At 59.4% G+C, this 26564-nt stretch overlaps 1 protein-coding gene and 1 long non-coding RNA gene across 11 annotated transcripts in view; one reads left to right on the plus strand and one right to left on the minus strand.

The window, feature by feature from the left end:
- HIVEP3 (HIVEP zinc finger 3) overlaps positions 1–4878 on the plus strand; it is a 459145-nt gene extending 454267 nt beyond the window's left edge. For all 10 annotated transcript variants that reach the window (XM_049093980.1, XM_049093976.1, XM_049093975.1 and 7 more), the window contains one exon: positions 90–4878. In XM_049093980.1, coding sequence (XP_048949937.1) covers positions 90–836 — 747 coding nt within the window. In that variant the 3' untranslated portion in view covers positions 837–4878. The remainder of the gene's footprint in view (positions 1–89) is intronic.
- On the minus strand, positions 4547–26450 carry LOC118350736 (uncharacterized). The gene is made up of 3 exons (XR_004805063.2): positions 24784–26450; positions 7493–7652; positions 4547–6241 (listed from the first exon to the last, which is right to left on the minus strand). It is a non-coding gene; the product is annotated as an uncharacterized LOC118350736 (long non-coding RNA).
- Between the last annotated feature and the right edge of the window lie 114 nt (positions 26451–26564).

The raw sequence follows: 26564 nt of genomic DNA on the forward strand, positions 1-26564 counted from the left end.
GCCAGCCCCCGCCTCGGGTCTAGGCCTCGGGGGTGTCCGGGAGCCAGCGCGGAGCCCTCGCCTGACCCCGTCTTGTTTTCTGACCCCAGCAGAAGGCCGCACCCCGGAGTCCCTCCTGCTCGCCCGGCCCCGCTCCCCCGCCCTCCTCCCGACCCTTCTCGGCCCCCCACGACTTCCACGGCCACACCCCAGCGCGGACAGAGGAGAACATCTTCAGCCACCTCCCCCTGCACTCCCAGCACCTGCCCCGGGCCCCGTGCCCCCTGATCCCCATCGGCGGGATCCAGATGGTGCAGGCCCGGCCGGGCGCCTGGGTGGGCGGCTTCTCGGGCGGCGGCAGCGACCTGACGGGGGCCCGGGAGGCCCAGGAGCGAGGCCGCTGGAGTCCCTCCGAGAGCTCGCCGGCCTCCGTGTCCCCCGTGGCTAAGGTATCCAAGTTCACGCTGTCGTCGGAGCTGGAGGGCAGGGAGCGCCCCGAGGACCCGGGGAGGACGAGCGGGGGCCCGGGCCGGCCCCCTGACCGGGAGCCCCGCGCCGCCCAGGTGCCCGCACAGCCCGGCCCCCGCGCCCCGCCCGAGGCCCGGCCGCCCCCTGCCCGCAGGCCCGAGCCCTGGAGCCCCCGCGGGGAGCCCGCCCCCCCCGCGGCCTGCGCCCCCGCCCTGGACCGCAGCAGCTCCGTGGGCTGCCTGGCCGAGGCCTCCGCTCGCTTCCCGGCCCGGAGGAGGCACCTGTCCGGGGAGCCCAGGACCAGTCGGGGCTCCCCCGAGCCCTCAGGAAGTGGGGGGCCCGGGGCACTTCCACGCCAGCCCCAGGACAGGGGCCCCCCAAGCGCTTAGCCTCTCTCCGGCTGCTTCAGCATCTGGCTTCCGGTGTTCGGCAACAGCAGACGTTTCCAGGCCGCCTCCTCGAAGTCATCTCGCTCTCATGGGCTCCGTCTCCTGTCTGTCCGTCTGTCCAAGCAGCTTCTGCTCCGCCCCCACCTGTTCTATCTTCCCACGTATGCAGTTACCTGTGCCTTTTTCTATACCTTTTGTTGCTTGAAAAGAAACAAAACACACGCACACATTAAAACACACACACACACAACCAACAACAACCCGTGAGGAGTTTGAGGCTGTGAATATTTTGTGCTTTTGTGAGAAAGGGTGTAGGTGGGGCCTCACCCTGGGCCACTGCAGTCTGCTGGCCACCCGCCCCCTCCATCCCCCCAAGGCTGGCCAGAGGTAACCATTGGCTGAGGGACAGGGGGATGAACTGAAGGAGAAAAAAGCAAAAGCAAGAAGCTTTGAAAAACATATAATTAAATGTAAAAGCAAGCACTCCTGTGTACAGGTGTTTATGGTTCCTATTTATTGCCGCTTTATTCCACCCCAGCCATGGCCACCCTCGCTGCCGGGAGAAGGGCCAGAGGCCCGAGGCAGAGGGACACGGGCAGGGGGACCCCACTCAGCCTCCACGGGCAGGCCCAGAAAACCCCGGCTTGCTTTTTTCCCCCGAGGAAAAGAAAATGCCACCTTTCCTAGGATTTCAACACAAGTAGGAGGAGGCGAGAGAAGGTAGGAGCTTGCTGGTCCCCCCGGGCTCCCTGATACCCAGGTGGTGTGAGCTGTGGGCCCATCCTCGTATCCTGACAAACTCCCCCAGCTCCCCACCCTCAACTGCTACCCTCCACCCCCCACCCCTAGCCCCTCAGCTGCGAAAGGAGCCCTGAATGTTCACCTCCTGGTTCCTGAGCGCCTGACGAAGGCCTGGCTTCAGGGCTGAGCTAACAGGCTGCCTCCCTTGTTCTAGAAACTACCCACGAGGCCGAAGTGACAGGGCCCAACCCATAGGGGTCAAGATCCAAGGTGCACTGCCTCACCGTTCCTGAGGCTGGGGCTTGGGTTTCATTGTATGTTTGGTCCCTGGGGTTCAAAGGGCCCTATTTCTTCCATGGCGGGGCTTTTCCAGGGCTGAGCCCCAAACATTTATAGGGACCTGTTTCTGGGCCTCTTTTTGGTGAGATGGGAAACCCGCCCCCCACCGCCATCCCCACCCCACGCACCGTCAGGCCTCCACAACCCCCAGGAAGTACCCAAAACCATGACTGGTGGGAAGTGCCCAGGCCTGTTTGTTGTGTTGGCTTAAATCTCTTTTAAAAATTACACACACACACACACACACGCGCGCGCGCATAAAAAGAAAGGATGGTGTTTGGTACTCTCCCAGCCTCCTCAGATTCTCTTGACCTAGAAGAATTGTCCCTGAGTCAATTGAATAATTCTCCCAAGTAATCAGTACTAGCCAGTGTCTCCTTCCTCATCCCCGTCCTCTCCCTCAAGAAGCTGCCCTGGACCCCCTGAGGCAAAAACCTGCTTTGTAAGAAAAATAATATGACCAGAAATTAAAATCCCAAGTTGAAATATAGAACTCATGTTTGCCCTGCCCTGGGAGAGGCGAGTTTTCTCCCAACCTTCTAGAATTTATTTTCTTTAGTTTCTACAAGGAGGAGAAAGCACAGGGACCATGGTCCTGGCCCACCGGGGCCAGGTGCTGAAGCCACCTTACAGAGCAGAGACTCCCTGACCATCCCCAGTCCTCAGCCAGGCCATGTGAATCCTGAGCCTGGGGCCTCCTGAGCCGTTGTGTAGACAGGACACCGGTTGAGGCCCCAATTCCCTCCTGTGCCAGTTCAGGGCCTTTCCCTGCCTGGCCTCTGCTGAGCAGATGGGCCAGCCCCAGGTTCAGCTAAGACACAAACCAGACAATAGGGAAGGGCCTCCCTGGGGATGTGCTGGGCTCCAGGGTGCTGGGGGTGAGGTTAGCCGGAGGTCTCAGCTGCCCGGCCCGGAGTCCTGGGCTCCTGTGCGCCCTGAGACAAGGCCAGCAAGCCCAGCCTTGACTGTTTGGGCCTCACAGGAAGTGGGAAGGTGCCCAGCCCCGGTTCCGGCCCCGGCTTCCCTCACCCTCACCTCTCAGCCCTACCAGTGGACACTTGTAACACTGGACCCTGGGAGCTAGATAAAGAGCATCGCTCCAGCCCAGGTTTGAAACTCTCTTGGGCAAGATCGTCCAGCCCAGAAGGGGTTTCTGCTAGCAGAGCCCAGCCCCAACCTTTGGGGGTGGCCACGCCCCTCCCCCCAGCCATGCACCACCCCCCAACTCTCCTCCGTGTCATTTCCCTGTTGAAGAACCTGGCCACTGAGCTTTCCTTCCTGGGAGACCCAGTCATGGACAACGTGGCCAGCAGGGGACAGTCCTCTCAGCCACTCCGGCCCACAGGCACGGGCAGAGAGGACAGGCACCGGGAGTCACCAGAGACCCATTTCTCAATGACAAGGACACGATGCACAAATAGAATCTGGCCAAAGGGCTGTTGCTCCACACCGATCCTCAGAGGGATGGAATCGATGCCACCAGCCTGGGACGTATGTCCCTGGGCACAGTGCTAACCCCTTTTGCCAGACTCTCCCCCTGCTCCCCCGAGCACAGGGCCCCAGCCCACACACACCCCTCCATAATGTGGAAAGGACTTCACTGCATGCCCTCCCCCCGTCCCACTCTCAACCACTCCCACGTTTGCAATTTGCGTGTGCTGCTCGCTACTGTCCCTGTTAAGGGGGACGGGGCCGAAACGGTGCTGGGTTTCGCCATAGACACCTGCTGGTGCTCGGTCGAAGTGTGCGGGCCGGCGGCTCCTCGGTCCAGGCTCACTCGGGTCCTTGGGTGTTGGCAGTGTGGCAGGAGCCAGATTGCAGAGGGCTCACAGCCAGCCCTCGCCTTCTGTTGGGGATCCTGAGACACTTAGCCCCCAGGCCGGCCCTCCAGGATGCCCTCACTGTCGTCACACTCGGGGGGGTTCTGGATACTGACCCCGTTCTTCTCCAAGTCACCTTTCCCCAGGCTCAGCCCCAGACTCCCACCCAGGGCTTACACTCTGCCCACCCACGGACACCCTCCAGGACCCTGACAGCAACAAGCTGCCCCTCACTCCCTTTCCCATCACCTCCAACTTGCAAACCCAGAGGTCCCTCTGCTTCCCTCTTTCGGAAAAAGTCCGAAAGAATCAACTCCCCGATTCCTGTAGCCCCATTTCATTCTCACCCTGCACTTCTGAATAGGAACCAGCAGTATATCTGAGCTGAACGTGCTCTCTAGTCCTTTCTCCAGAAAGAAAAAAAAGTCCTCCTGAAAGGAAAAGTCCTGCCTTGGAGACAGATCTGCAGCATTGACCAGGGAAAGTTCCCGAAGGCCTGTCCTACAAATTCTGCTTCCGTGTAGTGGCTCCAGTCTGCTTTCCATTAGAAAACCGCTTCGGCACTTATGATCACTTTACTAAACCTAGTGTTTAAAAAGAAAGAGAGAGAGAGAGAGAGAAGAGAAAAAAGAAACGTGTAGGCAAATGTAAGATATACGCTCTCTGTAAGATAAATATTTGCCTTTTTTTTTCTAAAAGGTGTATGTATTCTGTATGTGAAATCGTCTGTAGAGAATTTCTATGTTCTTAAATGGCAATACATTCCAAAAATCGTCCTGTAGATATGTACAGCAGCCACACTGGGATGGGGTAGTTTTGCCTGTAATTTTATTTAAACTCCAGTTTCTACACTTGCATCTTGCAATGTCGGTATGGTATATATCAGTGAAAAAGAAAAACAAAAAAACAAAAAACAAAAAACCCATGCAGGTCTAAAGCACAGAGTCTGATATACAAAAGGAAAAAAATGCTCAGTATTGATGTGTGTGACCTTTGTTGTAAATTACATCTGTACTGTGAATGAGAGGTTTTTACAAGTATAATAATTGCCTTTATTACAGCTCTGGCTGGGTGTTCAGCCTGAGGATATTTTTTAAAAAAAAGACACAGCACGTTGGAATAAATTTGAAAATCCCAACATAGCCCTGTCGCCTGGCTCGTGGTTTTTCTTGAACGCTGTAGAATGTCAGGGTTGGAGGGACACTCGGTGTATCGAGTGCTGCTTTCACTACAGAGACATCAGGCCCAGGGGAGGCAGGTGACCAGGCCAGCAGGACACAGCGGGTGACCCTTGTGCCCCTCGCTTCCGGGCCTGGCGAGGAGCACCAGAGAGCACACGGTGTGGTCTGCGGTCTGGGTTTCCCGGGGCTGCCGTAACAACTTACTGCAGAATAGGTGGCTAGAAACAAAGAAATCTATTCCGTCATAGTTCTGGAGACCAGAGTCTGGAGTCTGGGTGTTGGCAAGGTTGGCTCCTTCTGGAAGCTCTGAGGGAAAGTCCGTCCCCACGCCTCTCTCCCAGCTTCTGTGGTCGCAAGCGAGCCTTGGTGTGCCTTGGTATGTAGCCATGTCACCGGATCTCTTCTTCCCGCCTTCTCTGTAGGGTCCCCCCACCCCCAGGCCTTCTCTTCTAAAGACACTGGTCATGGGATTTGGGGCCTACCCTAATCCAAGGTGATCTTATCTCCTGATCCTTCACGAATACATCTACAAAGATCCTTTTTCCAACTTAACGTCCCGCTCTGGTTCTGGGGACTGGGGCACGGGCTGCACTTTGGAGGGCCATCATCAAACTCACTACAGAGTAAGACCTGGAATCGGACCATGACACAGCTTCTCATTGCCCGTGTGACCTTGGGCAAAGTACACAACCTCTCTGGGCCTCCTCCATTGCCCAACCGTAATGTGGAGGGTGGTTGTGGGGATTAAGTGAGATGGCGTACTCAGGGTGGCTAATGGAGCCTCGAACATAGTAAGCCTTCAAATATCTCTGAGCAGGTGGCTATGGGGGCTGCTGGGGACACCAGGGAGAAAAGGCAGGCATGGATCCCCCCACCTTTTGCATTCCATCATAATTTGCTGAGCGCCAGTGAGGGGTGAAGGTTGGATACAGCAGTGACCAGACAGTCCCACCCTCGAAGAGCTTACATTCTAACACGTCATTGCATGTACATTACCTCCTCGTGACATCATTGCCTGTAAATTGCCTCCTTGTGATGTCATTGCCTATACATTGCCTCTTCATGATGTCATTGCCTGCAAATTGCCTCCCATGACATCATTGTGTGTATATTACCTCCTTTGTGATGTCACTGCATGTACATTACCTCCTCGTGACATCATTGCCTGTACATTGGCTCCTCATGACATCATTGCGTGTATATTATCTCCTGGTGACGTCATTAATGACCCAATCACGTGGCCATAATTGCTGTGACAGGAGAGAACAAAAGCTCTCATCCAGACTGGGTCTGAGTCGTCCTGGAGACCTTTCTTGGAAAACACCTAAGGGTCAGAGGAGGAAGAGGAAGCCATGAGAAGGAGCAGCCCAGAAGTTCAGCACTGAGAAGCTAAGAAGCTGTTTCAGCACTGAGGGGATCACTGCGGACTTAGGGAAAGCCTGGCCTAGTACGGGGCCTGGTGCATAGCGAGCCCTTCGCAGGTACTGCTGCGTGTCGAATAGCGGACAGGAAGCGGGGATGACAGATGTGACACTTTCCCAGGGGAGATTGGGGCTCCAGGGGGCATGCAGCCCAGGGAAGACTTGCAAGTGCTGCAGAGGGCAGGGTAGGGGGGTGCTGATGGGAAGGAGATGGTGAGAACGAAGCCGACATCTGTCCCCCACCCACTGCCCCGCACTGCTGTGACCCTGTGAAGAGGTGCAGGGGACGTCAGTGTGTCTGCTGGGGGAGAGGAAGTTGGGGGCGGCCCTGCGGAGAATGAAGTGAAGCCACCTAAAGATTACAGACTTGAGAAGGGGTGAACGACCTCGGAGGCGGGGAGGAGAAAGCTGGCCAGGGGACCGCCGAGGCCCGGGGTGCTGCACTGCGTGGTTTCTCCCGAGGCGCTCAGCAGCTGTGGTGCGGTGCGGACAGCCAGGCTGATGTCCAGCCCAGGGACAGAGGGATAGTGGGGTGCAGGACGTGAGAATATTGGCAAACAAAGAGGTGAGTTTGCCAGGGCAGGGAAGCAGATGGGTGGCTGACACAGAGAGAGGCCAGTGGTCAAGGGACAGGGCATCTGGACGAAGACAGAAAAGGCTGTGAGCTGTCCTAGCTCATTATTTCAGAGGCGAGCCAGGTGGGCAGAGGACGGTCGGCCTCTGACGTGGCTGCTGAGGCGCAGGGAGGGAGGAGGCCACTGCAGAGGAACAGGCCAGGAGACGACTGGCCAAAGTGTGGAGGTCACCTCTGGTCACTGCAGGGCTCGGGGGGAGATCAGGGAGTAAGCAGCAGTCAAGAGAGGGAGAGACAAGCAGCCCTGAAACTCAGGGGCTGACTCAGCAAAAGCTTATTTTTTCCCTTGGCCACACTCTCAATGGGGGTCAGCAGGGGAATGCTACTGACCCCCCCCCACTTAGAGACCCAGGCTGATGGAGGGCATCTCCACGCCCCCATGACCTCAGAGGCAGATGAAAAGAGCACTGCGCTCCCTTGCTCATAAATGTGTCCAGCTGGAAACGAGCCTCCCGCCCCTCACATTTCAGTGGCCAAAGCAAGTCACGCGGCCAGGCCTAAGGGAAGAGACCAAGATTACCTGGAAGCAGTCCTCGTGACGGTCACACAGCTAGGACTTCCCAGAATCAGAAGTGCCCAGGAGATGAGCAGCTGTCGGGGCTGGCACGGGGCAGGGCAGGGCCTGATGACATCGGCCTCAAAGATGCTGGATTTTTCCAGGTGATGAGAAAAACAAAGGTCTAAAAGAGACCCCAGAGAGTGAAGATGGCAGCTGGCATTAGAATCGTGGGGGTGTGCGTGAGAGCGAGTCCTTGTGAAGACCCTGGGCCTCAACCTAGGCGACTGGGAAAAGTCCCAAACAGCCCCAAAGAAAGAACGGCATTAGCATGTGCCTAGCATTTTGCAAACCTGACTTGTAGTCCTTCCGACAACCCAGAATGACGAGTTACTGTCCCTGTTTTTAGAGGAGAAAAGACCCCGACCTGCCGCAGGTGCACCACTAGTCAGAGGCAGCTCCTCATGGAAGTCCAGGTTCCTTCCTTCTCTCCAACCTGATCTGTGGCCCGAGGGGAGCCCTGGGTCTCAGACAGCTCCCCTCCTCCGCCCAGGAAGCAGTGGGACCAGGCAGGCCCACCCAGGCTGGGGCTTCTTCCCAGCAGCTTCCCGGCTTGTCAGCAGTGCCACCTGGTAGCCACTTGGCTTCCCCGTGCCTGAGGCCGCAGGCCCAGGGATCAACCGGCAGGTGCCCAGGTATGGCTTCCCATCCTCCAGAGCATGAACACTGCATGTGAATTCTCTGCAGGACCCGCCACCTGCCCTCGCCCACCTGCCACAAGGCCCAAGGCCTCCCAGCCATTTACACTGCCACCAGGCCTCCCACAGCTGCTCTCTAGAGGTCACGAAGCACGTTCCCTTTTGAAGTAAGGCAGGATGGGGCCCACGCCCCCATTCCCCACATGAAGGGTCGAGCCCCAAATCACACCCTGGCCCATGGCAGGGCCGCTGATCTAGTAAGACCTGCCCCAGAGCCTCAGGAGGGCTTAGGCTGCCGTCTGTGGCCATGGAGGCCTTAGCCAAGCTGTGCCTGGCTCCCCATCCAGGGTTGGGCTGATCCTGCCCTCACCCCAAAGCCTGGACCGTCTCTGGGCTCAGGACCTGGAGACTCCTGGGGCCAGGCCACTGTAGGCCGGACAGCTTCAGAAGGCAGGCCAGCCTGAGATGGGCATGAATGCAGAGAACCAGGAAGAAGTAGGGTCAGGGGAGGACAGAGGGCAGCTGAGAAAGAGCAGGCGGGGGCTGACCCCATGGGCTCATCACAAGGTGGGGGGCTCGTACCCCATCCCATTCATAGAGGAGGAAGACTGGGGCTTGGACAGGTGCTGCTGCCTTCCAAGGTCATAGTGGCCAGCGGCAGAGCCAGGATTTAAAACCAGGCCCTTATATTCAGGAAGTGGTTGGCTTCCTATGGAAGGGGGATCTGCCTCTTTGCTACTGAGCAGCCCTCGAATCTGGGTTGGGTTTGGGGGACCCTCGCATACGTTTCCCCTGATCCCATCAAAGCCTCGGCTGCTTTAGGGAGACCCTTTTATTCATGAGAAAATTGATGTCCAGAGCCAAGGAGGGCTTGGCCCGGGGCCAGGGCTAGGATTCCCAAACCCTCAGCACAGCCACCTGCACAGCCTGCCCACCCTGCCCACCCCTCCTCTACCCCAGGCCCAGGTTCACCTGCCTGGCTCTCCTGCCCAGCTCTGCCTTTTTAGGAAAGGAAAAGAGCAGCCCCAGTGGCAGGCAGGCCAGTGGGCAGGTGGCCACGCTAATCCATCAGCTCCTGGCGGCTCTGGTTACCGTGGTTTGGGGCCCCGGCGGCCCGGGCTGGGAGTGCCAGCCCAGCCAATGGGTGCCGCCAGCTGAGCTACCCTGCCAGAGCCATACAAGGCCTTGCTGCGGCCCAGTCTCAAGCCAGCATAGGGCAGCCCCAGCGCCGGCACCTGCCCCGCCCGCAAGCCTGCCAGCCCAGCACGTCCTCGGACTCCTTCTAATCCAGCCTGGGAGTAGGCAAGGCTAGGGTGCACGTGCACCAGGCCCAGAGCTCCCCAGGGTCAGGAAGGTGGCACCATGAGGGCAGAGGCCAGGAGTGGGGCAGGGGCCTAGCTGGCAGTAGAGATCCCAGCTGGGGTCAGGAGGATGGAGTCCGACCTGGCCCAGGCTGAGCCATCTCTGGACAAGATGCCCTTCTGTCCCCGTCATCCCTTTGGCCTGACTGGCCACCTGTCCGGCCCTGTCTGGGAAGCGTCTCAGCAAAGTTAGTATCTGGTTCTTTCCGGGGTCTTCCCAGGGTCCAGGCCCCAAGTTACCTAATCCATCCTGAATGTAAGCCTCTCAGAAGTGGGGGTGTCCGATGGTGTGTGCATGTTGTGAGAGTCACGTACCTGTACGTCCCCTTGTGGACCTTGTGTGGCTCCCGGTCACTGCGATGGGTCTGGGCCTGGGAGGGTGGAAGCAGGTAGGGACAGGAAGCCATCCCCCTCACCCAGCAGAGCTCAGCCCATCTGTCAGCCCCTAGTGGCTTCAACCTAATGCTCACGAGATCCCTGGCAAATACAACATCTTGGCCCCGTTTGGCAAATGAGCAAACTGAGTCACAGAGAGGTTCTTTGTCCAAGGTCAGGGTGCCAGGATTCAACCCCAGAGCAGTCCGACTCTAAATCACTGGATACATAGAGTTCCTCCTCTGGGAATTTCAGATCTTGGAGGGACAGGGGCTACCACTTGGACCAAAGTGCATATGGAGGGATGAAGATGACTTTCTGAGACAAGGGGACCTTTTGATCCTGTGTGGGGCAGGGTTTTCCAGACCCGGGAGGCACTACCGTTCCCCAGGCCACGGCTGTGGCCGCCCAGATGTTCAGAGGCCCGGGTGGGGCCTCCTTGACCACCACTGGCAACTAGATTCCTCATGGAAGCCACCAGGTTTGAGCATCCCCATGTGTCCTACATGGACCAAGGTGAGCTTAGAGCCAAGACTGTGGTACTCTCCAGGGCGACCTGGCAGGTGAGGGAAACGTGCTGCCATGGGGGGGGGGGGGGGGCGGGCCAGGCTGGCATTGGGCTCTGTTTGCTCACCCAAGAAAGGAGGAGATAAATATAGACACAGGATTACTCAGACACGGCCTGGGAAAACCGGCTCCACACCTTGACTTCAGCCCTGGACCAGTCTCACCTTTACCTGCCTGCCCACTCCGTGCCTGCTGCCAGGCCTGCCCCGCCTCCTCCCAGGACTCCCCACCTGGAAACTCTGGGACAGCCCTTCCTACCTGCTCTCTGGGGGCGGGACAGAAACCGAGGCCCAGAGAGAGCAGGGCGCTTGCCTCAAGTCCCCCAGCATGTCAGGAGCGGGCAAAGCTAGGGCTGCACCTGGCATTCGAGGTCATCTTTTCGGGCCCAGGCACTACATCTGCCTGGACTCAGTCTCCCCAGTCTCCCCCTCTGAGAGACAGGGGCCTGGCACACCCAGTCCTCAATTGCCTTGGGCCTGCACATCGGATGGAGCTGGACACCAGCCAGCAGGAAGGGGCCTGGTGCGGGCCTGAGCGGGACGTGGGCGCTCGGACGCTGGAGCCAGACTGCGTGGGCTCAAATCCCGGCTGTCCATTTGTCAGCGGTGGGACTTCGGTCAAGTTACTTAACATATTTGTGCCTCAGTTTCCTCGCCTCTAAAATGAGAATGATAAGAATAGCTATTATTATATATTATGATCTACTATATTTATAAAATGGTATAAATGTATAAATAAATTTATATTTATTAAATGTTAATATTGTGTACATGCGATGTAATAATAATAATAGCCCAATAACGGCACCAGCCTTCTGGAGTGTCAGGGAGGTTTGGATGCAAAGCACTTACACCAGGCCTCGGCGCAGAGCAACTGCTCCATGCAGGTTTGCTACGATCACCCCACAGAGGCAGGTGGGGGCTGTGACACAGGGGCCCTGGAGGGTGGCTCTGAGGCTCCCGCCCGCCCAGGCCAGGGCTGTACAGCGCCTAGGCCTCTGCTGTGCTGTGGCCCCTGCAGCAGCCCCCTCCCTCCCGGCCCTGCCTGCAGCTTCTAGAGTCAGGCAGACGAGGGGTGAATCTGGGCCCGTGTGCGGCCCCCTCCAGGCCTCAAATCCTGCTCTGTCCGCCCTGGGATTGGTGGGAGGCTTACCTAGGGAAATGTGTGGGAAACGTGGAGCTCAGCGAGGCAAATGGGCGCTCCACACCTGATCCATCCCAACCCCCTTTCTCTTGCGTCCCCCAGCTGCCTCCAGGCCACCTGCCCAGCCTGAGAGAAGGGGTACCTAGCTACGTGACCCTCACGCATGCAAGGGTGCTCAGGTATGGGAAACACGCACCACCTCTGACACTGTGCACGGGCCCCTGCCCACAGGCCTGCGGGACCCCCAGGGATCCTTAAGTTCCCTCCTGCACCCTTCATGCACTCATGAGCGTACGCACGGGTGTCCGTGCTCTCCCCCGTGCGCACCTGCAAACACACACGTCCGTGAACGCATGGGCTCCCAGGGCACAGCCGTGCACACATATGCACACCCATGTATGGGCACAGAGAAGCAGGTGCCTGCAGGTGCGTCCCTGCCCATCCTCCCCAGCACGCACGCTCTCACACTCAGGGGTGTCCCAGCCAGGCCCGGCCCTAAGGTGGCCGTCTTCACAGCAGAGGAATGCAGACAGCTGGGGATACTCTGCCAGCGGACGTGAGGGAGAGGCCCAGGGGAAACCACACGGGCAGGAATCCAGGCAGGCATGCCAGGCTGAGGCGGGGCCCTTGGGTGCCAGGAACTGTGCTGGGGTGGGGGCAGCATGTGCAGATATCTGCTCACTCCCATCTCTCCTGTCCCCCAGCGTCCTCGGAGTCTCTGGGACCTACAGGCCAAGGGGTCTCACATACCATCGTCCTCTCCTCGACATGGCAAGCAGGTGCTCCCCGCCCAGCCCTGTTGTGTGGCAGGGCCCCGTCACTCCCCGGGTTGCAGTGGCTGGTCTGAGCTGTGAGGGGCTACACCAGGAGGTTTTCCTCACGGGGGCCCCAAGAGCACCTATGACCACAGAGATCTACAGGAGAAGTGTAGTCACTGACTCAACTCAAGGGAGGTGATGGACACCATGTGGAAGGCACCAGAACTCCTTGGGTAGGGCTCACGTTGACCCAGCAGCCACTGTGTGCGGAGGCACTTGTGTCTACCAAGTCTCCAAGTGTTCGCAAAACAGGCCCTGTTTCCATTTACAGATGCGGAATCCGAGGCGCCGTGACCTACCCAGGTGGGACCTACCCAGGTCCCAGCCCAGCACGGTGCACGTGTGTGGCCTCCGCCACCGGGCACATTTCACGCAGCAGGTGAACAGGTCTGCAGGTGAGGCCCAAACACGGTGGGCAGCATAAGAAGCACGGACCCAGATGCAGGGATCCCTGGCCCCAGGTGGCGCCAAGGCCTGCCAAGACCCTCACCACATCTCCCTTCTCCAGGTCACAGCTGTGCTACCCGTGGGTGGGACCACACGGGGCGGGGGTAGTGGGGGGACAGGGCCACCTGAGGGCTTCGGCCTCTTTTGCCAGCACCCAGCATGGGGGACTAGCTGAGGCTGGGTGGTGGACCAGTATGCCATGCTGGTGTACCCAGAGAGAGCAGGCACTAAGATGGGGACAAGGCCTCTGCATTGTTGGCCCCGGGGTGGGGGAGGTCATCCCCTATCTCCCCCATAAAGAACACATGGCCTCAGTGGAACAGAAGCCAACAAATTCCAGAACAGACTGAGCAGGGACAGGGGCTGGTGAGGACCTCAGTGAGGTCCTACCCAGTTGCAGAGTCCCGGAGACCAGAGCTGATGCCCGCAGACCCCTGTGAAAGGTCCCCAAGCCAACTGGGTCCCCCATGTTCCAGCCCCGGGTGGGACAACATGCACTCCGCCCTGGTGTGTAGGAGCCTGTGGAGGAAGGAAGGGGGAAGGAGGGAGTACATGACCAAAATCCCATCCAGAGAACCCCCGCTAGACTGGCCACCCTGCGTGCCCCCTGCAGGCTCTACCCACAGGCTTGGCCACTCAGCTCCTAGGGAAGCTAAAATGCCAGTGGGGTCAGGGTAGGACCCAGCAGGCCGGTGACAAGCCCGAAGCCATCCAGGGCAGGAAGGATTCTAACTCCAGCCACCAGCGCTGCTCCTGAGGAGAGCCCGAAGTAGAGCCTCAGGCCTGGTCACGGCCGCAGCCCTCGGCAGCCTGGGGTGCCCAGCCTGCCCCTCCAGCCCAGGAGGAGGGCCCATCCCCTTGAAGAACGGGCCCCCTCTCACTGCGCCAGGCTCCCACTCGCTCCCCCGGGGACCAGAGTGTGGTCCAGGCCGATGACTCCTCCTCTCTGAGCCTCAATGTCCGCCAGCAGCAGCAGCAGCAGTGCCCACCACTCAGGGTGGTTCTCATCATTAGAGGGCACCACGTCTAGAAAGATCCAGGCGTAGGCTTGCCCGCAAAAGGTCTCACCGTTCGCCATGTGTGGTTCCCAAAGACCTCGAGGCCCTTGCACTCCCAGGCTTGACACATTACCCAGCACGGGACTCTGGAGAAGAGCAAGACAATGTCACTCCACTCTTGGGCTTCCCAGGCCCAGACACGGCGGGGGGCAGGGAGTGACTCGGGGAAACACACAGGCAGGGCTTGGAGGGCTCGTGCGTGCCCTGCGAGATGTGGGCAAGAGAGCGCGGGCTCCCGCAGGGTCCAGGGCAGCTCTCTGCGCGCCCTCGAGGTGCCACCGTGGCGCTTCCAGAGCACAGGCCTTCCTCCTTCTGGGCACCCCCACCGTGCAGGTGCTGTTTCCCTGGGACCCACGCAGGGGGCGCGGGCTGCCAGGACCCCCCTAGGCCGGGCCCCCGTGGGGTGTCCCCAGGCCCCGAGGCGCGCGCACAGCCGGGCGCGGCGGGGGGCGCACGTGGGGCGCTGCCCGCGGTGATGTCAGGCCCCGCCGCGCCCCGGTCCCAGCACGTTCGGCCCAGAGCAGCGGGAACAAAGCGTCCTGCGCATTCCTGCGCGCTGACTCACCGCCCGCACGTAGCGCCGCCGCCGCCGCTTTGCCCAAAATTGGTCGCGAGCGAGGGCGGGCCGAGCGCTGCGCGGCGGGAGCGCGGGGCGGGGAGCGCGGGGCGGGGAGCCCCCCCAGGATTTCCCAAAACGGGCAAGAGAGGGGGCAGCGACCCGGGCGGCGGGGATGCCCGCGGGTCAGGCGGGGGCGGGGGGGGGCACCGCATGCGGCTGGGAGGGGGCGCAGCCGCCCCGCGAGCACTGCCTGTCTCTGAGCCTCAGTTTCCCCGTCTGCCAAATGGGGATGCATGCGCAGGGCACGGTCGTAAGCGCTCCCGGTATGAGCTGGCTCAACGAATTCTTACACCAACCCGACGAGAAACGTGTAGGATCATCACCATTTTACAAATAGGGAAACTGAGGCACGGGCACTGATTGGCGTGAGGTCCCCTACTAGTGAGTGGCAGGACTGGGATTCGAACCCAGGTTGGGGTCTGCAATGATTCCCCCCTCCCCATAGGCTGAAGTAGGCAGAGCAGCGTCTCGGCCACGGTGGGTGGAGTGGGGGGTGTCGTCCCTGCCCCCCCCCCGCCCCCGCCCCTCTAGGTGTTGCAGCCAGGCCCCGCCTCACTTCACTAACCCTCAGGTCCCTCACCTGTAAAGTGGATGCCTGCCGAAGGGCGCCCTCCGGGGGCGGTCCGGGAAATGACAAGTGGGGATCCCAGTGTGATTGGGGGCGCCGAGGCCCGTTTGATTGTCCCAGGTGCTCCTCCGCGGTGCCAACACCAGAGTACAGACAGGAGCCAAGCTAAGCCCGGGGCCACCTGCCAGGCAAGGCCAGGCTGGCGTGAGCCTCCAAAGGGCAACCAGGAGGCTGAAGAGCACTGAGCCACCCCCTGAGAAAATATTGAGGTGGCAGGAGGGTCCTTGCCCCCTGGCTCTGCCAGCCTGGCCTCTTTCCCCCATTGCAGTCTGATGTCAGGGCAGGTGGGGCTCTGTGCAACTGTGAGGTGCCGGGGTCGGAGGCCTGCCCTGAGTTTACGGGACTGAGATGGCCAGCAGGTGGCCTGCCTTGCCCTCCCCAGGCTAAAGTGTCACCCACCTGGGGCTCATCTGAGAGTCACAGAAGGCCCTGCAAGGAAACTCCAACCCCAGCCGGCACTGGTTTGGGTCCCACGGCGTGGACCTCCACGGCACAGATGTGAGCTGACTCCACTTTGACCCCAGGGGAAGGTCAGCTCCTGGCCGGACCTTCAAGGCCTGTGGACGGGCCTCCAAGCTGCTGTCCCATCACCGGGTCCCTCCCACTGTTCGCTGCAGCTCCTTTAGGACAAGCCGGACCTTTTCAGGCCCACCAGCCTGCACCCACGCGGCTTCCCCAACTACCTGGAATGCTTTCTCCGCCTTCAGAGCCCCGTTCTCGTGTGTCTTCTGCTGGAAAGCTCTCCTGACCCTTCACCAGCTCTCCTGACCCTGCAGGCAGAGGCAGCACTCACTCCTCCGGGGTCTTTGGGCACCGTGTCTATCCTTCCTTTTCGAGCAGCCCCGAGCTGGGCACAGGGCACTGTGGTCCTTAGGCCCAGAGCCTTTATCACAAGGCCTCCACGCTCCTAGGTCCCCCTCCCAGGCAAGTATGGGGTCTCCCCAGATCTCAGTTGGCCCAGAGACCCAAAGACCCAGCCCGGGGCTGACACAGAACAGGCTCAGCAAGCTTGCTGCGGGGCAGCGGAAGGCACGGCCCTGGGCCCTGGGGACCCTTCTCTTCTGGCCCGGGCTGCGTGACCCTGGGCAGCCCACGCAGGCCTGTCCCACCAGCCTCCTAGGCCCGCTGGGAAGATCGTTTGAAGGAAAGTGGAGAGAGTGCTTGGCGCGTGGGCACAGCTCCCCGCACGGCTGTCATCATCACCGGGTCATTAGGACGGACCTGCCTTGCGCCCCGGGCCTGGGTGCCGAGGCTGGGCGGCAGGAGCCGATGAACTCAGAGGCAGCCCCGGCCCCGGGCTGACTCAGGCGGAGAAGCCTCTGGGAGCAGCGGCTGCTTTACGGTCAGCCCGAGCCAGCCCGGCTCCGGCCCCCCCTCCCCACCGGACTCACCCAAACCCGAGGCCATTCCGGGGCCTCTTATCTGGGGAGATAAAGGCCCCCTGCCCCTGAATGATAGATCTATTCAGCTGGCTTCTGTGTGACCTTGGCACCCCTCACCCTCTCTGGACCAGCCTTGGGGAGCGCCTGGGGTGGGGGGACAGGCAGTGACTTCACAAACCTCCCCGGCATGCCTTCCATGGGGGCATGGTTGGGGGCAGAGGGACTCCCTCACTGCTTCTGGGCCCCTGGGGAGAAGGTCCTGCTCTCTTGCTCCTCAGTATCCGCCCTGAGGGGCTATTAGGAGATTCCAGCAACCCTGTGACATCATCCTTCTGAGAGCCTGCGGTTATTATTTTTATGTGACACTTAGGGAAACTGAGGCGCAGAGCTCAGAAGGCCTTCACCCCAAGCCACACAGCCAACCGCCGGGACACTGGTGTGGGCGTCAGCCAGCACAGTCAGAGCCCATTTGCTCTAGCCCCCCATTTTCTATGGGTTCATGGCTGGTAGCAGCAGCCTCCCTCTCTCCACCCCTAGGACACCAGCTGCGTGCCAGGGCTTGGACCAGAATCAGCTTCTGAGGTCCTCACCTGAATCCGTGGGACAGAGGAGGTGGTCAAAGCTCAGAGAGCCGGGATGGCTTGGCCGAGGTCACGCAGCAGAAGAGGTAGAGGGAGAAGCTGTCCCCCAACCCCCTGCCTGCTGTGTGCCCTCCACCAGCTACCTCCCCAATCTGTTGGGGTTTCAGGGCTCTGCCAGCACCAGGCCTCAGGGAGCCTGCAGAGACCCTCTGGCCTCACAGACACCCCCTGGCAATGGGTGGCCAGAGAAGGTATGTGCCCAGCCTGCCAGGGTGGGCCCACCAGGCCTGCCTGGGCCCGAGGCTCCTTGCCAGACTCACATGAAAGCGTGAGGTCATTGGCCATCCCAGCTCCCTGTCCCATCTCGCTGCCGTGACTCAGCCCTGCCATACCCAGACCTCTTCCTCCAGGGGACCCCAGCAATGGCCTGGCCTGGCCTGGGCTGCCCCCGCTCCCTGCCCGCCCACTCGGGGCCTCCCACCCTGAGTCACCGCTCACCTCACCACCCAGCACACGGCTCACTGCATAAACAGCCTCCTCCTCCCCTCTCCAAGCTCCCAGAGTTCCCACTGCTGACACCCCAACAGCCAGGCTGACCAATGGGGGACTATTCCCAATGCCCTCAGGCTCAGACCCCAAGGCTCACCTCCAGGACCAGCTTTTGGGGATTGATAGGAAAATCTGGAATTGAGCATCAGAGCTCAGACCAAGGGGACAGGCTGACCTGGGTTCAGATCTTGGCTCCTTCTGTGCTAGAATGGGTGACCTTGGACCAGATACCTCAGGTTCCCTATCTGGAAAAGGAGGGTACTGATAATCAGCTGCAATCCCATGAGGATTCTGTATGGCATCGCATATACCAGCGTAGCCCTTCAGGGTGCGGGCCTGAGGCAGGCACGTCTCAATTTAAATGGCTGTGTGACCTCGTGCGAACCACTTCCTCACAGCTCTGAGCCTCAGACTCTTCATCTGTAAAATGGGAGTAATGAAGAGAATATCCCCTGCTGTGGTGATAACTGTGCCAACACGTGCAAAAGGTCTGTGCGTGGTCTGACCCCTGGAACCAGATGTGGGTAAATGTCTACAGGGGCAAACAGTGGCGATGATTTTAATTCTTAAAGTGCCAGCCACTTAATAAGCCCAGGCTGGTTTCAGGGTGAATGATGGGGAGATGGAGAGTACACGGTCCCCGATGTTACTCCAGGGAAGGGCTCCCCGGATGCTGAAGCTCCAGAGTACCCTTTGCAGGCTGGGCACTATACTTCCCAAGGGGGATCCCAGAAGGCTCTCTGAAGAAGTCTACACGCTCTACAGCCCCCGGGTACTCAGGGAGCACCTCATTCAGCCAGAAGAAGGGGATTGCCTGCAGCCACCCAGCCACCCGAGCCTGCCACTCCTCTGCGCCCCCCTCCCCAGACACCTCCCTGGACCCAGGACACCCTCACCTGCCAGGGTCAGAGACAGCCCCTGGAGGAGTCACAGAGCTCATCTGCCCACTGGAAGCTCTCGGAAGCCCTGCTGGAAACCCAATTTCCCAAACTCCTTTGGCAATGGAATCCCACCGGCTACCTGCATCTTTCCTTGGAACATCCTACAGGAAACGCTGGGCTAGGCCGCATCAACCCAAGAGGACTTTGTCTTTGTCTTGTCCCATGAAGCTCAAAAGGCAGCTCCCCAAGCTGGGGCTCCCACATGGGAACCCAGAGAGCCTGGGCTGAGGCCAGTGGAGGAAGAGTGGGCCCAGGAGAAACATCCCTGACTCCCCCACTTCTGATTCAACAAGTCCTTACTGAGTATCTGGTCTGGACAAGGGCACAGAGGCCGGGGAGGTCACATGGGCAGAGAACAGAGGGAAGAGAAACGTCACTGGCCCCGGGGTCCGCAGACCTGGGCTTGAACCCCTGACCGTAACAGGGCAAGCTACCCACGCTCCCGGAGTGTGAGATCTCATCTGAAGATCGAAGCACTGGCACCGCTCAGAGGGTTATGTTGTAAAGATTGCGTGAGAGCAAGAACGTGACTCTGCTCTGGGATTAGGTGTGATCCACAGCGACCACCGGTGGGGCCCTTTCTCACCTAACCCTTCCCACAGCCACCATGCTGTGATGATGGCCATTTATAGAGGAGGAGACGGGCTCCGAGAAAGAGGGAAGGGGAGCACAGGTAATGAGAGGTGGCCCTCTGATGCAAACCCGGCTCGGCCTGACCCCAGAGGCAGAGCCCTTAGCGCAGCCTCGGACACAAGGGGTAAAGCCTCGCCAGAGACTTCGGAGCCTAGCAAAGCTGTAAATGAGAACCACACAGGCATTCAGCGATGGTTAGCTCTCCTATGTTAGATGGAATTGGGAAGGCTTCCTGGAGGAGGTGACATTCGTGGTGAGCTTTAAGGATGGCCAGCATAAGTCAGGTAAGAATGGAAAGAGGCCAGAGGCCCCAGCCTGCACAGAGGGCCAGGAGGCATGAAAGTCTGTGGTGTATCCAGGGAATGACAAGCCCTGTGGTCTGGTGGGCTAAAGCTTTGGGCACCCAGGTCAGCGTCGACGGGATGGAGATAGTTCAGGGTCAGACCCCAAGCAGGCCGGATGCCAGGGTGGGCATGTGGGCTTGGCGAGTGGCTGCACCCTGACACCAGGCTGGGTCCCGGCTGCAGGCTTCCAGCAGCAGCCTGGTTTTCATAAGGCAGCATTGGCCCAGGTGTGCAAACACTCCTTGTCTGGCGTGGCATTGTATGGTGTGCCAAAGCAGAGGTGAGTGAGTGGAGCGAGCCAGGTGGCCAAGTGCTCTTGGAGGGACTATGTGACCCGGAGTAACAGAGGGGCAACTCATGGGGGAACTCGCCCATGGCATGCAGATTGTGCAATGTCTAGTACCCAGCACGCGTGCACACACACACACACACACACACACACACACACACACACACACACCCTGCTCCTCCTTAGGAGCAGGTCTACACTGAGAAGCCCACATGCACCTAACAGGCCAGGGGGACAAAGGGGAGGATAGAGCCTGGCTCAGAGCCCTCCTGTGCCCGGCAAGGGGCCAGACCTGCCATGGGCTCTGCCACAAAGCCTCCCAGTAGCTGTGAGGTAGGATTTTCCTTCTTGGATGCCTTTGACGGATGCGGCCTCTGACACTCCAGAAGGTGAAACTGTGGTGTGCCCTGGGTCACATGGCCAGTGAGCAAGAGAACCAGCTGCAAACCACGGAGCCCCTGCCCTACCCTACCCATATCCTGGCACGGCACTGAGCACTTGTCCATAGGGGTCTGGGGGTGGAGTGGGGGGCCGAGAGCAAGGGGGTTCAAGCCTGAGTCACAGGGCTTTGAAGTTGACAGCTCGATCTGCCAAGCCACAGAGGTTCCAGGGGTGGGCTGGCCCCTGACTCACCCCCACACCCGGAGCCAGCCCCAGGCAGAGGCTTCAGCTCCTGACCGCCCTCTTTCCTGCCAGAGCCCAGCTGTGCCTCTCCTGGGTCATTCATGGCTCAGGATTCCCAGGAGCTGGGCAGGGAGGCCAAGGCCTTCAGGCAAGGAAGTATCCCGGGCACACCTCTGCTCAGGAATTTCAGCCTGGAATCACAGGGGGAACCCAAGCTTTGCCTGCCTGCTGGGCACCAAGCTACCCTGATGATATAGGCACCAGGCACTTATTTTTAGCTGACGCTTAATTCTAGAACCACGTACTGTATTTCTGGTGGCCCGACCTCCTGGTGGCTCACCCCTTCCCCGAGGGGAAAGGCGTCCTCCTGGTGGGGCACTGGGTGCGCCTTGGAAAACCTGGGTTCTAGGCAACAGAGTGGGTGTGACTCTGAAAAACCGCCAGCTGCATGTCCTGGCTGGTGGTAGCAGTGGGATGGGGGAGAAGGTGGGGGCTCCAGCCCCTCCAAGTACAAGAGCATAGGTCTCAGGAAAGAGTCCAGGCATTCTGGGTTTCCTCATCCAGGCCTGGCAGGGTGACCTCTGGCGGGCTGCTCCTCTACCCGGACCTTGGCTTCCTCATCTAGGTATAGGCCAAGGGCCCTTCTGTCTTTGGATGCTTGTCTGATTTTTTTTTCTTACACATTATCTCAAGTCTTCATCATTAGAAGATTTTGAAGATGGTACCGGGCAGGAAAAAGGGCCTAGATCTCCCTCATCAGGAAGATGTGTGTGCAAAGCCAGGCTTTGTCTGGTGGGGCAAGGCCATCTTGTTGCATTTCACTGTAGTGTCGGGCATCATAAACCAACAGTGCCCTGGCCTGTGGTAAGCCCTGGGGTTGGTGATTTCAGAGAAGACCACGTCTCGGTGAGCTCATGGGCTCAGTGAGGAGACACACCACTCCCCAGGAAATAACCAGATAGTTTCAGGACAGGTATGTGCTATTCCAAGCTTCTCAAGGTTTGACCCTTCTAATCTCTCTAACCACATCTCTTACACAAGAGGTGGATGAATGGGAGACTGGTTGTGTAGACGTATGGATAGAAGGAAGGTGAAAGGTTAGATGATGGATGGATGAGTGGATGGATGGATGAGTGGGTGGATGGGTGAAAGGAGCATTGGATATACATGTTATAGGTTGTTGAGCCAAAACTCCAACCCTGCCTTTTATTCAGTGTGTGACCCTGAGTAAATTATTCACTTATCTATAAAATGAGAATCTTATCTGGAAAGACCTCATCTGTAAAGTGAGAATTACGAGCCGAGCTTGCCTCCTGGGTCTATTGTGGGTATCCTGTGAAATAAGAATGGACAGTCCGTGTCTACCTAAGAGCTGTGACGAGGCCTCGGACACTGACCTTGTACACATGGGCTGAGTGCTGTGTTTTTACTAAGGGGTGAGCCCCCCCCCACCGTGGACACAGGTGGGAGGCTCCTTCAGCTCTCGGGGACCCCACTCTCCCAGCCTGCATGGGGTTCCCTGCCTCATCAGGGAGGACAACCCCTGGAGAAGAGTTGCTGCGGGAGAGCCCCCTGTGGGCTGCAGAGCCAGGAAAGTGCACGGAGGGCACACAGAGTTCAGGGTTAGGGCTTGGAAGTCACACAGCCCCACTCTGTAATCTTGGCTCTGCCACTTGCCAGCCGTCTGACATTGGGCCAGTCGTGAGGCTTTTACACAATTTCCTCAAATAGGGACTAATTACAGTCCCACCTCTTAGGTATATCGTGTCTGTTAACGGAGCTGAGGCCTGTGAATCAGTTAGCACGATGCTAAGAATACATTACATATTCAGTACGTGTGTGTTTACCCCACACCTGAAAGGCTGGGGGGTCGGGGGGGTGCTGGGCCCTTAGCACTTGGAAGGTAACTCAAAGCTTTGCATCCAGAGATTTCCATCCTGGATGCTGCTGAGTCCTGAGTTGGTTTCCTTATTTTGGCAAGTCCAGCAGGACTTACACAGCCTCTCGACAAGGGTGCCTTGACTGAACAAAATCTACTTTCGGCTGAAATTCCAGCAGTTCCGTGGGCCTCGCTGACCCTGGCCTGATTAATAACAAGCAAGGCACATGAATTATTCCTTTAAAAGTACAGTTTATATGGGAGATATAAATCTCTCCAAATGGGCTGAGGCAGAGGGAGGAGGAGAACTGGCAATGGGTTGTCCTCCCAGGGAAGCCGTGGACACCGGGGGAGCTGGTCCTGCAGCGCTGAGCCTGCCCTTGCGGAGACCCAGCGTGGGGACGATGGTGTGGGTGGTGGCAGGCCCTGCTGGCTCAGGGTGAGCTGTGGCTGATGGCAGGAGGCCCAGACCACCCACCAGAAAGAGGCCATGAGGCTGAGTGGCCCCAGGCCTGGAGGGGGGCAGCCCCGACCTGCAGCCTTGGGGACAGATGATGATGGGAATGTCTGAACCTCCTCAGTCCCTAAATCCCCAGCCTGGGCTGGCTCCGGGGCCAAACGCTCCCCAACCCCTCATGCCCTGCAGACTCCAGACATCACCCCCTGGCCAGCCCCATCTTCCCAGCTGCTCGCTCCGCTAAGCCGCCTGCACGGTATGTGCTTGCACCCAAGACGCTGTGTCCCTTCCACTGGGGCTGCAAACAGAACTTTCTGAAACCTAGCGGGGCCAGGGTGGCGGCAACAGGGAAGCAACCTGGTTGCTTTCAACCTGGTTGCCTTCTGGTTTTCCAGAAGTGAGGGTGCAGACGGTCCCAGGCTGGGAGCAAGAGGTTGCAGGGCTGCCCAGGGAGCTCTAAACTCTGGTCAGGTTGGTTTGGAATGCCATAGGCCGTCAGAGCTGAGAGCACCCCGCTCCGTCAGTGGGAAAGCTCACGAGCTTTTCGGGGAAGCCGGGGAAGGGGCAGGACTTGTCCAAGGCCACACAGTGTGCACAGCTGAGCTGGGCCGGAGCTGGTTGGTCCTGCAACCATACCAGGCCCCTGCTCCCGCCCCTGGCTGCCGGGTTGGACATTTAATCATCCCTGCTGTGCGCTCTCAGTCCCACACTGTGGCTTCGGCTGCTGGACGGCCTAAGATACTTACTCTTGGTGCAGAGGGTGGAGAGGGAGCTGGGAAGATGGCCCAGCCCCGTGCCAGTGCCCTGGCCTTCCTGCCACCGGGTCCTTCCTAGTGGCCCTTCCCACACAGACCCAGGGGCTCACCTTGGACCCCTGGCCGCTTCCTGGGTGTACTGGAAAGAATTGGGCTGGATCAATAGCCAAGAGGACATGTCTGGCCCCATCACCGTCTTGACCAAGTTGCTCCTCCTCTTGGACCTTGGTTATCCCATCCGGCAAATGGGAGCAGAGGCTGGAGAGAATTTCTGAAGGGCAGTTTCTGGCGCCATGTCCCACCCAGAATATGCCTCAACTTCACTCTTCTGCCAACCTGCCCTCCCCACAAACCTCTCCTTGGGTCGGGCCGGGGCCAACCCTGAGTGGAGCACATCATGTGTGCCAAACAACTCCCTCCACATCCTGACAATGGGGGGTTATTTCGATGAATCCCTGCTGCCTTTAGCAGCCCAGGCTGGTAACAGGGCCAGGTCGGGTTGGGGCAGCTGGCGGGGGCCGTTGATGGGAGCCAGAACAGTAGGGTCGGGGCCATGTCGCCAGGCCAGCCAGGAGGGGCAGCTGGTCAGGGCCCGGCTGGGGAGCTGTGGGGCCGAGGCTGGCTTTTTTTTTAAATCAGCTTAATTTTCTCTACCTGGAAACCAACTGTTGCCAGTGGGGTAGCCGTGTTCCGGGAAGGCTTTCACCCCCTAGGACCTGGGCTCGCTCAGGTTCCGGGCCCAGGCCTCTCCATTTCACAGGAGCCCTGTTTGTGGCGCGCGGGGAAGGAGGGGCACCGGAGCCGGGCACGGCTCCCCACACTGACCCTGCGGGGCCCGGGCAGCGGCCCCTGCCCTGTCGTCATCCTCTTTTCACACCAGAGAGGGATCCTGTCTCCTGGTCTGTTTAATTCTTCTATTATGTTTCCCAGACTCAGAGCCTCTGGTTCCCTATTGTCCTCAGCAGCACTTTGCATTTGTGTAAAGATTAGACGCAGTAGAACCTTCGCTCTCCTTCCAAATGGTCTTTCTCTTTTACTTTCTCAAATCCGAGTTCTTTCTCTGGCGCTGGGCTCTGCTTCCTTGTCCTCCCTCTCTCCCTACCTGTCTTTATCTGCCTCCCTGTTTGGGTTCCTCCCCACCCGGACCCCCTCCTGCTCCCGGCTGACCTGCTTGTTCTTCTCTCTTCTCTTCATGGTTCAGTAGTTTGAATTCTCTCTCCGCCCCTTCCCCCACCCTGACCCTGCTTCATTCCGTATTTATATTCTCTGCGAGGCTAATAGAAATGACTAGGAGTATTGCTCACCTCATTCCAGAAATACTCTTCTAAATTCTTAGAGAGGTGCCTCGCGGGGGAGGGCGGTGAGCACTGCGTGGGGAGTCTGGGTTTTTTGGTTTTGTTTTTTTTTTTTTTTTTTTTTTTTTTGCAGGAGGGACGGAGATCCGAGTCCCAGTGCCAGCTCGGTGGCATCTAACAGCTGTGTGACCTTGGCCAGGCCAGACTCCTCTCTGAGCGTCCCGGGCAGTAGTGGTGCCAATCCCCGGACCGTGACAGCTGCCTCGCATCCCAGGGCCACGACAGAGAGCGGCTGAAAATGCTCCGAGCACACAGTAGGTGCTCAGACGTGTTTGTTCCTGCTTCCACTGCAGCCCGACCCAGCCCCGGGGAAGGAAGAGAAGGCTGCCCTTCTGTCCCGGCATGGCACACACGCACACGCTCACATGCACACACACACACATGCACGCTCTAGTCACGCCCTAGGAAGAAGCAAGCTTGCCCGTCTCCGTGGTCATGTTTCCCCCTTGGGAAACGTCCGATGACAAAATCGCTGCTGAACACAGGAGCTGACAGTTGAACAGCCTGGGTTCCTGGGGGACCCGATCTCCACAGTTCAGAGCCAGGCGTGTGTTCATGCAGTCCCTCCTCCCTCTGTGAGCGTGCACTCAGGGGCGCCTACTGTGTGCGGGGCAGGCTCCAGGCCTGGCGCTCTCTGGAGTTCTGGGCCTCGAGATTGCAGGGGAGATAAGCCCGGCGTCATGAGTCAGGCAGGCTGGAGAGCCAGGCTCTGGGAGTTCCGAGAAACAAGAGGGCTTTCCAGGTGTACCCGGAGACAGGGTCCCCGAAGACGTCGCAGGAGGTGGACTCTGAGCCAGGCCTGGGCAGGAACAGAGGGCGACTGCCGGTTGTGCAGGCTGCTTAGCTCAGCACCGGTGCAACCCCACGCTGTGCCCAGAAAAGCCCGGCTTCTGAGCTGGCAGGAGGCAGGAGCAGAATGCCGGCCCCCGGGGTGCACCACCCCCAACACTGCCTCGCCTTTCCTGAAGACAGTGGCCGCAGGTGAGCCAAGCACCCTGTCACGTCCAAGGCGGGAGACCTTTCGAGGGGTGCTTTGTGTGGTTCCCACGAAGGCCATAGGTTCTGGAAGGGACCAGAGCTCCTGTCCCAACGCCCTGGGGAGGGGGGCAACTCCAGGCCCGTCCGACGTCAGGGGTGAGCTGTGTCCTTCATGGCCCAGAAACGGCTCTGATTTGCCCAAACCACACAGCCTTGAGCACCCCCATTCCCCTCCCACACAGCAGAGAAGGGGCGTCCTCAGCCTGGGTGGCAGTGGCAGGCGGGATGACCGGGTGTCCCCCCAAGGAGAGGGAGGGGTTTGCTCATGGATCCCCCCTTCCCACTCTTAGCCCCGGGCACGCCCCGTGGAGCAGCCGTGCACACGGAGAGTGGGGAAGGGGGACGGGGCGCCTGGGGATGACTGGAGGAAGGCCAGCAGAGCTGGGAGGGGCTGGTACTCCAGGAGGTGCTCCAGGCACAGAGGGCGGAGCGGGGCCTCCCCTCCCGCCTCCACCCTCCCCTGTCCCCCCCACCGGGAGGCTGGGGCGGGCGGCACCCCGGGAGGAGGCGGCGTCCCGGCGGGCAGGGCCGGCGGGCAGGGGCGGGGCCGCGGCT

The sequence above is a fragment of the Canis lupus genome, chromosome 15, assembly GCF_003254725.2.
Source record: "Canis lupus dingo isolate Sandy chromosome 15, ASM325472v2, whole genome shotgun sequence".
In the NCBI taxonomy this organism is placed as follows: domain Eukaryota; kingdom Metazoa; phylum Chordata; class Mammalia; order Carnivora; family Canidae; genus Canis; species Canis lupus.